Source organism: Sceloporus occidentalis, unplaced genomic scaffold (genome assembly GCF_023333645.1).
Source record: "Sceloporus occidentalis isolate IW3139 unplaced genomic scaffold, rSceOcc1.0.p SCAF_5, whole genome shotgun sequence".
Classification (NCBI taxonomy): domain Eukaryota; kingdom Metazoa; phylum Chordata; class Lepidosauria; order Squamata; family Phrynosomatidae; genus Sceloporus; species Sceloporus occidentalis.
In genome coordinates, this window is record NW_028316985.1 from 4,087,067 (window position 1) to 4,104,269 (window position 17,203).

At 48.2% G+C, this 17,203-nt stretch overlaps 1 protein-coding gene across 4 annotated transcripts in view; it reads left to right on the top strand.

Annotated features, from left to right (window-relative positions):
- TASOR2 (transcription activation suppressor family member 2) overlaps positions 1–17,203 on the top strand; it is an 83,340-nt gene that overhangs the window by 33,085 nt on the left and 33,052 nt on the right. For all 4 annotated transcript variants that reach the window (XM_089527443.1, XM_089527440.1, XM_089527441.1 and 1 more), the window contains 4 exons: positions 630–733; positions 13,626–13,698; positions 13,817–13,891; positions 16,142–16,912. In XM_089527443.1, the coding sequence (XP_089383569.1) occupies positions 630–733; positions 13,626–13,698; positions 13,817–13,891; positions 16,142–16,912 (1,023 nt within the window). The remainder of the gene's footprint in view (positions 1–629; positions 734–13,625; positions 13,699–13,816; positions 13,892–16,141; positions 16,913–17,203) is intronic.

Consider the following 17,203-nt stretch of genomic DNA (forward strand, 5'->3'; position numbering starts at 1 on the left):
TGAGCCCAAACAGTTATGCCTGATGGACTTTTGTAAATTCTTTGGCATTGGTTGCCTTTGCTTCGTCCTTTACATCCTTTGTTGCATGCCCCTAAGTTTTACCCTTGATTTAATCCATATCAGAATCAGAATAATTTGGGCCCAAAACCCTGCCCTCAACTTTAACATGAGGCCAACTTTTGTACTCGTATATATGTTTGGTTCAATAGTGGTTTAGCATGTTATGTCAGCCTGTTTTCCCTGAATGTATGGCAGTCATCATTCATCTTTTAACGGTAGCAAGAATGATTGAGTCATAAACAAAAAAAAATGAGATCACTTTTGGGAGCTAGTATATTAGGCGCGAACAACCTGTGGCCATGTTCTAGCCTTCCACATTTTAGGGTAAGAAGTAGTTACAAGCCATTGTTCAACACAATACTCTGACTTCGTATAAAGAGATACTCAGTGTAAACGTATACTTATTTGAACCTTTACTGTGGTTTTTGGTGGTGTTCTTTTTCTATTTAAACAACCACACTAATTCTTTTACAGCCTCAGCACAATATTGAATTATGTACTCAGTACTGTTTTAACTGAATATTTTTTTCCTCTTTAAACATGCATAAAAGTGTTTGTTTTCTTTGCAGTCAGATACCAAGAGACTTTATTCTGTTTATACAAAGTGGAAATATTAAATCAAAATGAACTGAAAGCGGAACAACTAATAGAAAGCTTGAAAGAAAAAAAGCTGGTAAGTACATCAAAGTTTGGTGAACTCATTATCTGCCATGATTTTTGTGAAATGGGCTTATTCTTGTCTTCTGGTTATTCCTCGCAATTGAATGTCTGCATCATTCCCAGTTTTTAAAAGATCGTTGTGATTTCTTCATGTGTTTTATTTTATTTGTTAAATTTATATCCATTTCTTTCTGTGAATTTAAAGAGGAATAGTTGGATCTTCACCTCTCCAGCTTTATCGTCACAACAGTGATGTGAGGTAGGAGCTTATCACATGGGGCTTGGGGAATGTGACCAGAGCGGAATGAAGGGAACAGAACAGGGAGAGAATGCTATCGGAAGTCCCTAATCCATTCCCCATCCGTTCCACAACAGCTGATTTTTTAGTACTGTTCAGAATTGTTCTTGAAAATCGGCTGCTGTGGGATGGATGGGGAACGGATTGGGAACTTCTGGCAGCATCGGCGGCATTCTCCCGTAAGGTAATATGTGTTCTTTGCCTGTTCTGTTCCTTTCCCACCCCCTTTTGTTCCGCTCCGATCGCGCTCCCCAAGATGTGTGCAATAAACTCCATAGATTAGACAGTGAATGCTTTAGTTAAGCCATACTTCCCTGGAAACTAAAATCTCTGTCTCCAGAATCCCACTCCAGCATTGTAATCACTACCCCGCATTCACTCTGGGACTTTATGGAGCAGACTAATAGTCCTAAACGAAACTTAGAACTGTCCAGACGTCCACTGCTAATTTTGAAAAAAAAATGTATACAGTGGGCCCTTCTTATACGTGGGGGGATCTGTTCTGCCGCCCCCCGCCTATGGGAAGAAACGCATAAGGCAAAAGTCCATTCTTGTGGCAACGTACTCCTGTGCCACAAACAGCAAGTCTGCGTATAGCGTGGGCATGCTGTATTTTTTTTATGCATGATTGTATATAGGGCTTGTACTCTATATGGAAAGTGAATTGCTACCCATAGAGGGTTCCAGGAGAGGGAATCTACTTTTTTTTTGCCAGAGAAAAAAATCTGGGAATGTCTGAAGGTGTCAAAGGGCACAAAAAGGCCTAGCCTTTACAATGAGGTTTCTTGGCAGCCATTTTGACTGGGTGAGCTCCCCCCCCCAAACCTTTGTGAGTGTGTTTTCCTGAGGAAGTGGGGCTTCTGTGAGTCACTGGGGAGGAGCTAACAGCCTAGCCTTTATATTTCCTGCCAGAGGTGCGCACCTAATGGCACGTGAAATTTCTCACTAAACTGAGGCTTAGAGCAGAGGGTACTTTGTTTCAGGGCTTCTTTTACTTTTAACTGTTTTATTTCTTTAATGGGCTTGTGAAGGGCTTTTGCTCAGAGCAAGTGAGTCAGAGACTTGCCTTGGGAAGGAGCTAGCAGCCAGGACCTCTCTGTATAGCAATAGAGCATCTTTTGAGCTCAGTGGCAGAATTTGAGGAAGAAGCCAGGCCAACAACGGTCTTTTCCTGGGTGTTTAATAGCCAGTTTTTGAGGGGGAAGTTCACAGTCCTGTTTCAGTGCCTATTTAAGACCTCTGAGGATGGGCAGTGAGGGAATTGTTGCAGTCACCTACAATTCTTGTGGGATGTTTGTCTTCTTGTCTATGGATGCGGAGAACTTCACCTGCACCAAATGCAAGTTGGTAGCCTTGTTGGAAGAGAAGCTGGAGGCCCGGGTATCTACCGTTCTGCGTCTTAGGGAGCAAAAGTTTTCCTGGACAGAACAGAATGGACTATCCTGGTTGAGGAACACGTGGAAGAAGTTTCTGGGTAGGAGGTCACACACACATAACTAGGCACACCAGGGATCGTTCTGGGAGCTTGCAGCTACAGAATCAATTTGGAGTCCTCTCCCTTATCAGGGATGATGAGGGAGAGCAGCAGGAACAGTCCTCAATGAAAGTGCAGGAGATCCCTGTAGGATCAGCATAGGGAATGGCTGGTGCTAAGCCTTGCAGGAGATGGGTAGTGGTCGTGGGGGGACTTGTTGCTGAGGGATACAGTGGTGTGTGGGTCTAATGATATCTCAGGAGATGGTTTGCAACTCACACCAGTTGGCAGAAATGGTTCTGCCAATAGTCTCAAAAATTTGATCAGGAGGGCTTTAAACTGAGTTATGTGGGGGAGGAAGACATTATTTTGGAGGGGAGGAGTTCATCAAAGGCTGGAGATAATAGTCAAACTGTTATAGAGGGAACAAGTCAAGTAGTGCAAGGATCCAATGGTGAGAGGCAAAAAACCTTACACAGGTTGTAGGTGGGGAGGACCCATGGTCTTAGACATCTCTACACTAATGCACAGAGCATGGGAAATAAACAGGATGAACTTGAACTCCTAGCAAAACTAAGCAAATATGATATACAGTCCGCCCTCTCCTTACGCGGGGGATCCGTTCCGGACTACTCCGCGTAAGGCGAATTCCGCCTATGCTCAATCCCCATTGTAAATAATGGGGCTCGTGCGCGGCGGCACGGGGCGCAACGGGCGAGCACACCCATTCAATTGAATGAGACGCGCCACCCCTTCCACCCCGTGCACGCCCCGCGGCTTGAGTAATAGGCATCACTGAAACCTGGTGGGATGAGTGTCATGATTGGAATGTAGAAATAGAGGGGTATAACCTTTTTAAGAGAAATAGACCAAACAAAAAAAGGAGGAGGAATAGCATTATATGTCAGAAATGTTTACACTAGTGAAGAGATCCAGGACATCAATTCTGCAAGCCGGTGTAGAGCTTCTGGACAAAAATGAAAGGGGAGGGAAACAACAGGGATGTTATTGTTGGAGTCTACTACAGACCTCCAAGTCAAAAAGAGGAATTGGATGGTGCCTTTCTAGAACGGATGACCACACATTCAAAAAGGAGAGATGTAGTAGATGGGTGACTTCAACTATCCTGATATTTGCTGGAAGTCAAACTCAGCAAAATCCTCAAGGTCTAGCAAATTTCTCACTTGCCTGGAAGACAATTCATGGTCCAAAAGGTGGAAGAGGCAACAAGGGGGTCAGCTATTTTAGATCTGATCCTAACCAACAGGTATGACTTGGTTAATGGGGTGCAAGTGGTGGGATCCTTAGGTGGAAGTGACCATGTTCTCCTGGAGTTTGTTATACAATGGAAAGGAGAAGCCAGGCATAGTCAGACATGCATCCTAGACTTTAGGAAAGCTGATTTTAGTAAGCCTAGGGAAATACTGGGGGATGATCTCATGGTCAGAAATACTAAAAGAGAAGGGAGTTCAGGATGGATGGGAGTTTCTCAAAGGAGAGATACTGAAGGCACAATTTCAAACTGTTCCAATGAGGAGGAAAAATGGGAGGTGTCTCAAGAAACCACGATGGATGACTAAAGAACTTTCACCAGAGCTAAGTTTTAAACGGGGCATGTATAAGAAATGGGGAAAGGGGGAAATCACCAAAGAAGAATTCAAACAAAAAGCAAGCACATATAGGGTAAAGTCAGAAAAGCTAAAGTAAAGAATGAGCTCAGGCTTGCTGGAGAGGTTAAGAACAATAAAAAGGGTTTTTTTTGGGGGGGGGGTATGTTTGGAACAGAAAGGAGAAGGAGGAAATGGTAGGACTGCTGTTGGAGAAGATGGCAAAATACTAACAGGGGACAGAGAAAAGGCAGAATTATGGTGTTACAGTGCTGTTAGTATAGAGTCCCAACCAGCCATAGCGATGCATATACTACAACCGAAGAGTGTACCACAAATTAGTTTTGTCAGTTTTCTTTTGGTATCATACAAGTATGAGCAAGGGGAGAAACAGGCTATCACAAGGTTTTCTTGGCAAGATTTGTTTAGAGGGGGTTTGCTCTTGCATTCCTGTGAGCTGAGAGAAGGACAGGTTGCTTACCTGTAACAGTATTTCTTCGAGTGGTCATCTGCGAATACATACAAATGGGTTTCACTGCGCCTGCGCAGTGCTGTTCGGAAACTTCTGGAATCACTGGGCAAAGTTTACTTTGCAACATATAGAAACTTTTTGGCGGTAACTCCGCCCACCCGTTATAAGGCCCCTGCCTTCCCGCTCTTTTCCCCAGTTCCGCAATTTTTCCGCCAAGCAGGCAATGGAAAGAGCCAATAAGAGCAGGACACTGAGGGGATGGACGGGTGGGATTTGTATGTATTCGCAGATGACCACTCGAAGAAATACTGTTACAGGTAAGCAACCTGTCCTTCTTCTTCGTGGTCTCTGCGAATCATACAAATGGGTTTAGACTGACAAGCTTAGGTATGCGGCGGAGGGAGTGTCCTGAAACCAAAGCTATGGTAAACCAAAGGCATATTTATTGGAACAATAAACACCTTGAACCATAAAAAGAGTCAGCCTTTTTGTTGATCAACAGACCAAACAGAGCAATAACATTGCTAAACCTGAGAAGGGAATAAGAGGTCGTGCAAGACCAGTCCCATAGAAATTGTGCAAACCAACATTGAACAAATTGGAAACAGTGACATATGTACATAAGTGCTGAAACACAAACCATCAGTAGTGCAATCAGTGCAAACCTGAAACCAACACAGCCCTCCCGAAAGCTGCGTCCCGGATGGCTCTGGTGTCCAACCTGTAATGTTTAATAAAAGTCAGAGGTTGGGACCAGACAGCAGCCTTGCAGACATCCTCCAAGGGAATCCCCGACAGGAATGCCGAGGATGCTGACATTGCCCTTGTAGAATGGGACTGAACCCTGGCAGGGAGAGGTTTGCCCAACAGTTCATAGCAGAGGTGGATGGTACCGGCCACCCATTTGGAAAACCTCTGCGCAGACACAGGCAACCCCTTTTTCGGTTCCGAGTAGCATTGGAAAAGTCTCTCGGACTGACTGGAGGCAGCAGTTCTGTCCAGGTAAAACGCCAGCGCTCTCCTGACGTCAAGGGAGTGCAGGCTGCGCTCCACTTCCGAAGTCGGATTGGAAGCGAGGGTCGGCAACACAATGTCCTGACACATGTGGAAAGCAGACACCACCTTAGGCAAGAAAGTGATGTCTGTCCGGAGGACCACCTTGTCCTTGTGGAACCTCAGGAAGGGCTGGTCCCTCCGCAAGGCACAGAGTTCCCCCGCACGGCGGGCAGAGGTGATGGCCACAAGAAAAGCGGTTTTCCAAGTCAATAGTCTCAAGTCCGCTGTGGCCATCGGTTCGAAGGGCTTGGATTGGAGTGCAGACAGCACTGCCTCCAGGTTCCAAGCCGGTGCTGGTACCGACACAGGAGGGTACAAGTTGGCACATCCCTTAAGGAACCCTTTTACCAAAGGATCCCTGAAAAAGGAAGCCCTCCCCCCGAAATGGTACTTAGCACAAATGGCAGACAAATAGCACTTAATGGATGCGAGGCACAGCCCCTCATCCAAAAGCGCCATCAAAAACTCCAGCACCACCGGAGTGGACACCTGAGCAGGAGACAAGCCCTTTCGATCAAGAAAGAGGCTAAACCTCCTCCATTTCAGGGCATAGGACCGCTGGGTGGAAGGTTTCCTTGCAGCCAGGATCACCTTTCTCACTGCCTCCGGCAGGGCAGTCAGGGCCGTATCCTCCAGGCTACCAGTGGTAGACTCTCGATGTCCGGATGGAGAATCCGTCCGTCCTGGATCGACAGCAGGTCTGGTCGAGGATCGAGGCGGAGGAAGCATCTCTTGGAGAGGTGGAGAAGGGATGCGAACCAAGGTTGTCTCGGCCACCATGGCGTGATCAGGATCGCATGCGACCGGTCCGTTGTCATCTTGGACACCACCCTGATGATGAGAGGGAACGGAGGGAAGGCGTAGAGGAGCTCTTCTGTCCAGAGGAAAGCGAACGCGTCTCCGAGGGATCCGACCATTCGCTTCTTGGAGCAGAACTGGGGACAGTGGCTGTTCAACCTGGTCGCGAAGAGGTCGATCCGGGGATTTCCCCACCGGTCGAAGAGGTCGCTGACCGTCTCGGGATGGAGCCTCCATTCGTGGCACACCGACGGAGATCTGCTGAGGCGATCTGCCAACTCGTTGTCCTCTCCGGGAAGATGAATCGCCTGGAGGAGGATCTGTCTCTGGATGCACCAATTCCAAATGCGGAGAGTGAGGTCAAGCAGGGTTCTGGACCTGGTGCCTCCCTGTTTGTTGATGTAGTACATCACGGTGGTGTTGTCCGTCCTCAGGAGGACCACCTTGCCTGCAACAGCGGATTCGAATGCCCTCAGCGCCTTCTCTACCGCCAGCATCTCCAAAGCGTTGATGTGGAGGAGCTTGTCTTGGGCTGACCACTTGTCCTTGACGACCAGGTCAAGCAGGTGAGCGCCCCAACCTTTCAGGGAAGCATCTGTTGTCAGAGTTAGTTGGGGCTGAGGCTGAAGGAAAGGCATTCCGATACACACGTTGCGGCAGTCCAACCACCATCTGAGAGAAGCCGCCACAGGTCTCGGTACCGTGAGCCACTTGGACGGGGGGTCTTCCATCGGGGAGAAGACCGAGAGGAACCAGGACTGTAGAGGTCGGAGGCGAAGCCGTGACCAAGGTGTGACCGACGTTGTCGATGCCATGTGTCCTAGGGTGACCTGAACGTCTCTGGCCTTTACCCTTCTGTGGGAGATGAAAGGTTTGAGTGACGCCGTCAGGGCCTGGAAACGGTCTGGAGGGAGAAAGGCGGAGCATCTTTCGGAGTCGAGAATGGCCCCGATGAATTTGACCTGCCTGGTCGGTGTGAAGTGGGACTTCTCTCGGTTGACGACCAGTCCCAGGGAGCCTAAGAGGTGCAAGGCGAACGAGACTGCTTCCCGCAGTTCCTGTTGGGACTCGGCGGCGAACAGCCAGTCGTCCAGGTACGGGAAGACCATGAAGCCCCTCTGATGGAGGTACGCCACCACCGGTGCCATGCACTTCGTGAAAACTCTGGGCGCCGTGGCCAAACCGAAGGGGAGCACGTTGTAGTGGTAAGAAGCGGAACCGACGGCGAATGCGAGGAATCTCTGGTGCGACTCCCGAATCCCGATGTGGAAATAAGCGTCCTTCAGGTCGATCATTGCAAACCAGAGACCCTGATGAAGCAAGGGGAGAATGGAAGCTAGGGTTACCATTCGGAAACGCCAGTATTCAAGAGACAAATTCAGGTCCCTCAAGTCCAGGATGGGTCTGATGCCTCCATCCGACTTCGGTACCGTAAAGTACCTGGAGAAAAAAGCCCTGGCAATCAGGCCGGGCGGTAAAGGGGAGATTGCCCCCTTGCTAAGCAAAGTGCGCACTTCGTCGAGAAGGGTGTCCGAGGGGGGGGGGTGGACATGAAGACTCCGGTCTTGGGGAGCTCTTGGAACTCGAGGGCATATCCCCTACGGACGACGTTGAGCACCCATGAGTCTGTTGTGATGGAAGCCCAGGTGGTAGCAAATGGCCTGAGCATGTCCAGGAAAAATGGGGGAGAAGGGACGAAGCGCGCTAGACCCCATCAGTCTCTCTTCTTACCCTGGTCACCATCCTGCCGGTGGGGCTTTCGGTGCTGGGTAGGAAAATTCCGACGGCCAGGGGAGGAGGATGACTGGGACGCGTGCCTGGATCGTTGAGAGCCCTGCTGGTGGAATTGGCGGTCTTGACCAAATGGCCTGTAGGACTGGCCCTGGGATTGCCATGGGCGCTGTCTCTTGCGAAACGGGGCTGACACCGAGGATGACATGCCATGTTTCTTTGCGGCTGCCTTCATCTTAAACTTGCGATTGAGGCGGTCGTCGGTGTCGGTGTTGAAGAGCCCAGACTCATTGAGAGGCATCTCTTCGATAGCCGACTTGACTCCAGGAGTGAGATCTGTGCCCCGCAGCCAGGCGTGTCAACGGAGCGCCATCGACGCCGACATCGCCCTTCCCACACAGTCAGTGATGTTGCGGCACGCGGTGATGAGCCATCCACCTATGGAATGGGCCTCGTCTCTGACCTCGACCAGCTTCCTCTGGACATCATCTGGGACGTCGGGAATCAGAGGGGAGATAGTCTCCATCAAGGACTGCACATAGGCCCCCATGCATGCAGTGTAGTTGGTGGCTTTGACAGCTAGGCAAGAAGCTGAATAGGCCTTCTTTGCCAGCCCATCGATCTTGCGAGCCTCCCGGTCTACTGGAGAGGTGGCCTGTTTGTGGGTGGAGGTGAGCTGCGAGCCCTCTACGATGGCCGAGTTCTGTCTTGGATGAGTTGACAGCCATGGACAGGAGGCCTGGGAGACTCGGTAGAGGGTTTCCACCTTCCGCGAAGTGCTGACCAAAGCCGCAGGGTTGTCCCAAGACCGCTTGATGATGGTCTCCAGGGATGGGAGGAGAGGAATGCAGGGTGGGGTTAGAACCCGAGCATGGACCCTTTGTTCGACCAGATCCCGGGCCGCCTCCTCAGGATAAGCTAGCTCAATGTCCAGAGCCCTGGACATTTTAATGACGTGCTCGCTGAAGGATCAGCGGTCGTCAGTAGGCGACGCTGGCTCAGGGTGGTGCATGACTTGTGGGGAGTCCTGTGGTGACAGGTCGTCGTCAGAGGCCGAGTCAGGTGAGGCTGGCGACGGTACCGGTACAAGATCCGACTCGGTATCGGAGTGGATCACCAGGTGCTCCAGTTCGGGACGGTCCCGGCCGGGCCCGTGGGAGCGTGGTCCAGGCTCAAGCCTTGATGAAGACGGCTTAGCTGCAAATGAGGTGGAAGGCTTGGAGGTAACCGATGTGGCCTTGTCCTTTGGGGCCCGGTGATGGCGACCCTCATCAAACTTGCGAAGTGCCGTCTCTCGCGGGACCGCCATGTAATAACGGTCCACCTCCGAATCATAGAAGACATCGAGGTCATCCTGGCCGACATCTTCGGATGGCACAACCACCGGGCATGGTACCGGAATCGGAGAGCGGGCAGCAATCAGAGAACGCTGAGGTGGAGCGAGGTCATCATCGTCTGAACCCACGAACTGGACGGTGGCCAGCCCGGAGAGCGTCGGGGCTAAGTGTGGGACATCATCGTGCACGGAAGAGTCCTGTGGCAACGGAGTGGGAGTTTGGAGGGCCGGTGCTGGTACCGAACGCTGTGGAGTAAGGGGTTCAGCATCCTTATGTTGCCTGTGTCCGTCCGAGGACTTGGAGGACTCCTTGCGCGGCTTCTTCTTGGGTGGCTCGGAAGAAGCAGAGTGTTTGGCCTTTTTGGCGGGCCTGGGCGCCTCCGGGGGAAAGAAAGGGTTCTCCTGGAGTTCTCTCATCCGAGATGAACCGGCTGATGACATAGAGAGGTGGACGGGCTGGAGACTGCAGCCGTCGGAGTGGTGAGGTCTCCTCCCTTAGCCTTTTTGGAATGCTTGGGCTAACGGGACGGAGCCGAGGTTGACCGGTCGGTCCCGACCTTGGAGGCGGAGCCAGCAGCCGACACCGAAGCCTTCGAACCCTCGGTCCCCGACAGTGTGCAGGGGCTCTTTGAGGGTTTGGTGGTGGTACTGGACCTATCTGGGCCGCTGACCACAGAAGCCGACTTGGTAGTGGCACTGGGCTTGTTAGAGCCGCGGTCCACTTTGGCGGGGGTTGCTAGCGCCGGAGGGGCCGAAGCGGCGCTTGTAGGACTCTCGCGCGGGGCTGGGACAGGAGCGGCAGCCGGGAGGGAAGGAGCCGAAGCCGGGCGGGAAGTCTCCCCATGGACCTTATCCTGGGCGATCGCCGAAGTCAAGCGGGATTCCCGGTTTTTACGTGCCTGCAACGTCATAGATTTGCAGAGCGAGCAGGATTTCATGTCATGGTCGCCGCCAAGACAGAGAAGACACGAAGAGTGAGGGTCTTGGACCGGGAGTTTGCCTCCGCAGACATCACACTTCTTAAAAGGAGGCGACATCGTGACGGGGCGATGGAGAGGAGACGAAGTCGAAGTCAAAAGCAGTCCGAGGTCAAAGTACAGTGGGGGCAGTCGTCGAAGAGAGTGGTCAAGGACGGTCCGAAGTCAAATAGCCAGTGATCCAATAACAGAAGCAAGAATGAAGTTCCCTAAAGCAGCAAGCGTGGCGGAAAAATTGCGGAACTGGGGAAAAGAGCGGGAAGGTAGGGGCCTTATAACGGGTGGGCGGAGTTACCGCCAAAAAGTTTCTATATGTTGCAAAGTAAACTTTGCCCAGTGATTCCAGAAGTTTCCGAACAGCACTGCGCAGGCGCAGTGAAACCCATTTGTATGATTCGCAGAGACCACGAAGAAGAATGTGACTTGTCCAAGATCACCCAGTGGGTTTCCAAAGGCCGAGCATCGATTCTAACCCTGGTCTCCATAGTCCAGCACTCAAACCACTACATTATGCTGGTGATTAGATTTATATCTAAATACCCAATTTAATGTAATGTGTGAATTCATTAGTTCAAATTATTTTTCTCAGGACTGCTTTTTCTGGCATCCAAGTGGGACACCATTTTACTGTGCCATTGTATATAATGGGACTTAGCCAATTACAGATTTTTGGTATTGGAGGGGCAGGGTCCTGGAACCAATCCCCAGCAGATACCAAGGAGCCACTGTACTTTAAAAACAGAAGGAAGTTTGGACAACAGACTGAAGTGGTGTCAAACTGCATTATTTCCTCAAAGTAGATGAACCCCTAGGTGCATCAGAAAGCAAGCTCTTTCCATCTTCTCTTTGAAATCTCCAGATATTTAAAGATAGCTACTATGTCACCTTTCTGGTTGCATGTGTAGTTTGTTATAGCACCAGAACTTTCTGAAAGAGAAGGCTAAAGATCCCATACAACTAAAAATCCCAGAATTCCATAGCTTAGAGCCATTGCAGTTAAAGTGGCGTGAAATTGAGTTATTTCTGCGCTGCAAATGCAGTTTTAGTCTTCTTTTCTCCAAGCTAAATGTTCCCAACTTCCCCAGTTGCTTCTCATACAATTTGGGCTTCCAAACATTTGATCTTTTTGAGGTTGCCCTCATGGATAACTGAGCAGATTATGAATTAATATGGGACTTGGGTAACTACTGTAATACTCAAGTTAGCATGTTGAAAATGGAGGGTCAGAGTTTGTGAACCAGTGCTTTATTTATCACTTCTGCCAGAGCTACACCAGAATTTACGTTTTGTCTAAATTACTTGGATTGGCAGAATAGGCATATTGTTGCAAATGCAATGCAGTCTGCAGTCAGAGCTGTTGTAAAAAACCCAAACAAACATCAGTAGAAGAGGAAGTCAAAAGAAGAATCAAAGAACTTCAAGGAAAATATAACAGATTAGCATAGCAGACTGATGTGGATTTTCTAGTGGACAGGCAAAAGTGAAAGTAAAAAATAAACACTCTCCTCCCAAGCACTGTTGTGAATATTGAAAGCGAAACCAGATCTGTTTGCTTGCGTGTCTTTTTAGGCAAAAGGCAGGCATTCTTTTACATGCAAGCATTCTGTGGATAATAAATAAACAAATAAATAAATAAATAAATAAAACTTTAATTTATATCCCGCTTTTTGTTTCCACAATCAAAGCGGCGTACAACCTTTAAAAAATACAGTACAGTGGTACCCCGGGATACGAAAGCACCGCCTTACGAAATTCCCGGGATACGAAAAAATCCCAAAGAAAAAAACTGTTCCGGGTTACGTTTTTTTTTTCGGCTTACGAAAAAATTTTTTGGTGCTTTTCGGCGCTATTTCGCACGAAATCGCGGCTTTTAGCGCTAGCACCTATGGCATTTCGGCTTGCGAAGGCTTTTCGGGTTACGAACGGCGCCGCGGAACGGATTACATTCGTAACCTGGGGTACCACTGTATATACAATTCTCCCCCTTAAAAAAGGATTAAACAATTCCATCCATTAAAATTACAGATAAAAATCTAAAAACAATATTACAATAATAAAATAATGGTGGGCAGAGTCTTAATTTGTATATATCTGTGGGGGGAGCATTACATGGCCAGGATCTATTCCGGGAAAGCCTGCTGGAAGAGATCTGCCTTCCCAGAATAGGCAACACAACTGCTGTTGTCATTGATTCAAACATCAACTTGGTGTGAACCCATGAAGTGACATCTGCAATGTGAGGATAACAACACTAACTTTCTTTACAATGTCAGTGGGAAGCTTGAAACAGGGTAATGTTTAGTACATGCTAGATGATAATGACTTTACTCCAAGTGTTGATGAGATGTTTTGAGAATCATAGAAAAGCACACTCCACCATTAAGAAGAGAATGCCTATATGGTGTGTGATTCTCAAAATTTGGTCCTCCAGGTGTTTTGGACTTCAACACCCAGCTTGGCCAACAGCCAGGAATTCTGGGATTGGAAGTCAAAAACAACTGGAGGACCAAAGTTTGGGAACCATTTGTGTAGTGGGTTGAAATCAGACCTGGCCTAAGGAGAACCTGGTTTGAACTCAAAAAGAAGGTGGGTTGGGCCAAGGGCGCATCTATACTGTACAAATGGTTTGACACCATTTTAAGTGCTGTAGTTCCATGTTATGGTATCATAGGATTTGTAATTTCACAGGGGTTCTGTCCTCTTCTGCCAAGGACTACTGATGCCTCACAAAACTACAGATCCCAGGATTTTGTTGGATGGAGCCATGGCATGTATCAAGCTGCATTATTTCTACAGTGTAGATGCACCCAAGGGTTTTGGTGTCTTTGGCCTTTTCTCAATCCAAAATTCAGTCTCAGATTTCTTTGACAGTGAAGGGTCCACACTTTGCCCACCCTGATCTCTGCACATACTGTTATTCCTACATTCTTCCTTGGGCAGTTGCAGGAATATATTCAAACAACCCTCAAATATGGTGCTTTCAGCTCTTTGGAGATTAAAAAAAGAAAGGTGCCGATCTGAATTGCCTGAATATTACATAATAAACCTTTAAAATGAATAGGAAGCATAAGCAACACTGAGGTGAATCAAAACAAATGCAATGTTCTTAACCAAAGAAACTGAAAAGGTTATGTTCACCTTATCTGTTTGTTGCAGGCACTTGTGAAATATCTAAATGACCAGGGGGCTCTCATCTTACTCCCCTCATCTTCCTTTGTAAATGAAAAAGGTAAGAACGTAAGGTTTGAAACTTGCACGAAATTAACAAATGATACCCAATTTTTCTAATGCTCTTTGTGGAAGAATCAGATTTGTAATACTTATCACTCTGTCTCTTCTTTCCATAGATGCTGCCCTAGATGAACCTTCATGTCTTCAGGCCTTGTTTCTAATTTCCTCAGCAGGGCCACAGTGTTCCACAGGTAGATTTGCTTTACCCAGCAGGCTCAATCTTTCAAAGGCTTAGTAACATAGAGCAGACTACTCGCTGACTCTTCCATCCCCTCCTGAGGCCATTCTTCTCTATCCTACATGCCTAACCTTTCAGTCTCCAGTGAATTAGAAGACTCCCAATGTGGATAATTTTTTAATAATGCCCCTCTCTTGAACAGCCGTTTCCAGGTGTGAGAGCTGCTGACCAGGTGGGAGAGGAGGAGACTCTCTTTACCATCAGATGAGCAGCTGGACCCGAAAGGCAGTCCATTCCCACCAGCACACAAGATGACACCCTTCTCTGAGGTGCCACCCAGTGCAGTCCATTCTCCCCATGCCTCATAGTGCCGCCCCTGATTCCAGGTCAAGGGTGGGTAAAGTGCACCCTGGAGGTTGCATGTAACCTGTCAGGGTCATCTTTGCTCCAAAATGTCCTCTATGAGACATGGAGGGCATTTCTAACTATGTTTGGAGCTTTGCTGCCCCCCCAGGGGTCAAAACAATGTCTTTGCAAACTTGTTCAAAAACAATTAATTTTTTTTGCCTCAAGATGACCCTAAACAGTGGTGTCTCCACCAGAAGTGTCATCCGCCTCCATAGTGAACTGCCCCACCCCCTTCTTGGGTGTCATCTGCTGCAGTCAGCACCACTGCACCTCCCCCCCCCCGTGACGCCGCTGACCCCAAACACCCTATAGGAGCCCAGAGAGACACAAAAATGTGGTGAAATCCCCCCCCCCCCCCCCGAGAGCAAAAACATTTGTTTGGAGCAGGCAGGAGTAGAAACGCTGGGGGTGCAGCCTTTCAAGATCTCCTTAGGGAGTCCCCTAGCCTTGCCCAGTTGCCCACCACCATTCTAGATGCCTCTTGACCTCTGTAATGAGTGGGAACTGGCCATCTGGGTTTTTGGAATCCTTTTTAGCATCCTGGCCAAACATTAACAGCTGTCCAGTGGTGTGGAAGAGTTAACTTGTGTTAGCACCAATGGAGAGCCAAAAATGAAAGTAGAAAAAGAAAAAGAAAGAAACTTTGCCTTTTTGCAAGCAGGGTTGGGAATACTGCAAGTGAAACCAAGACTGCATCACCTTTGTTCTCCACTGCTGTTTCCTTATAGACAAAAAGAAGACACTTAGATATTTAAGGAAAAGACAGAAAGGTATTAGTGATCTTGTTAGATGCTGTTAGCATTCCTTTTGCAACCTGAATCTGGTTAGAAAATGGGTGAAGCCCGATAATGGACTAGGGGAGTGATTTTTCTCTCTGTTGCTAACTTAATTAATGTGGTGTGGGGGAAGGTGGGTCATGCTTGCACATTTTGATTTTCTTTGTTTGCTTCTGCACTATCTATCTCTTGTGATCCCATCTTCTGTTGAGCTCACTGAGGGAAGGATGTATGTGTGTGTGTGTCACCCCAATCCATGGGCTCCTGATATAGTGATGGGGACAGTCTGGTTAAAAGTAGTTTAAGGGCCCAGTTCTGTCATTGGCTGTAAGGGGATGTTGGATTCCATGAGTAAAAGGACTGGAAGCCTTCTCTCTTGTGTACCAACTGCTGCTTTATTTACCATCAATAAAGTGTATGATTTAGCAGTGAAGTGTGTCAGTGTCTGGCACCAAAAGGACTCTTTGGGAGGCCTGTAATTACACCTTGACACCCCTCTCCTAAACCAAAACTGAAAAGAGGTAGCGAAGTGAATCAAAGTGTTACCATAGATGGTAGGAGGAGTATGCAAGCCCATAGCTCGTACATGGCTCCCCAAGAATTGGCGGACCATCTGAAGTGAGCTGTACAGTTTTGCAGGCATGTGCACACATACGTACACAACCTTCACTTTACACTGTGCAGTAGTATGATAACTTGCAGAGCCACTGGATGTCCACTTTGTCATGCAAGCAGCTTTAGGAACAATTGACCTGACCCCTATTGGCTTGTTATGTGACCTGATTCTTAGTCCTAGGATTCAGTTAGGTGGGTGTTAAGAAGTGTATTTGTGGCACATGCATCATGATAAAAAAGCAGCATTCTGCTTTTATGTAGATCTTTTTTTGTGAGGGGGAGCATGATATACATAAAGTGTTATTTTTAGCATGAGTTTTCTCTCTAGAGGAATGAGAGATTTACACTGAATTGCTCTTCCTGCATCTTTCAGAACACTGAATGTACATAGCCTGTGTTGTTGTGCTTGCTTTTTGCAGTAATTTATGTACCTTTTATTGAAGCATTGTATGTCTTCTTGGTAGCAAAAGACCAGAAATGTGAACACAGGGACAATGAAAGATCTTTGCAAGTCACTTTGGTTCTGCCAGGCCTTCGCCATGCCTTGCTGGAAGCTGCTAAACATCCAGACAGAGGACCTCCTCGTGGCGCTTGGGTTAAGCGGCAGATGCGAGAATTTGCAAAGCGATGTAAGAACTTGCATTCGGTTTCTGACCATCTTGACAGCCTACCTGTCTCTTTTGATATCTTTTCAAAGAAGTCTGACCTTGACACTCTTTCTGAAAAGTTTCCCCAGAACTCCTTTGCCCACTTGCAGTTTTATTTGTTGCACCCTCAAAACTATTCATTGGAAATGTCAGCAGCTGTCGCTTCCTTGGATCCCAGTTCTCAGTCTCCCAGCTGCAGAAGTAATGCACAGGATCCTGACAGTTCTTCTGGATTAAATGTGGACCCATTGCCTCCTGAGGCTTCTGAACCTTCTACCAGGCCTCGCCGTGCTGTGCAGTTGAATCTACACAGCAAAAATGCTGCAGCAAAGACCAGCCAGGCGAGTGACCGCCCTCTGCAACGGTGGAAGAGGAAATCCAGCAGGCTCCTGGGGGCAAGCACACGAAAGATGTGGTCCCCCATGAAGCCTGTGAACATCTTGGAGAAGAGCAAAACTAGGAGGTTGTCCAAGAAGAGGAAAAAGAGTCCTTCTCCCTCTTCTTCTAACACACCAGAACCTCCAGAAGATTCAAACCAACTCACACTTCAATTAAAAAACCTCCAATATCCACTAAGGAGGAAGAGGGGTGAGTGCAGTCTAACCTGGCATGGGGAACCTTTTCTTTCTTGTTGGGTTGCTTTTGGAGATAATCCGGCCTTGGGTAGGGCCAAAGCCAGTGGTGGACAGAGTCAGACTCTCTGTTTCTACCATGCCCTATACAGTCCTTCCTTCATCTCTCTATCTCTTTCTCTTTCACCTCCTTCTCTCCTCTTCTCCCTGTCTCTCTTCCTTCCCTCCAAGCAGGTTGATGGGAAAAGGACAGATTATGCTTTGCCAGTCCTTTGAATTGATCACTTGCAGACCCATGGTGCCTACC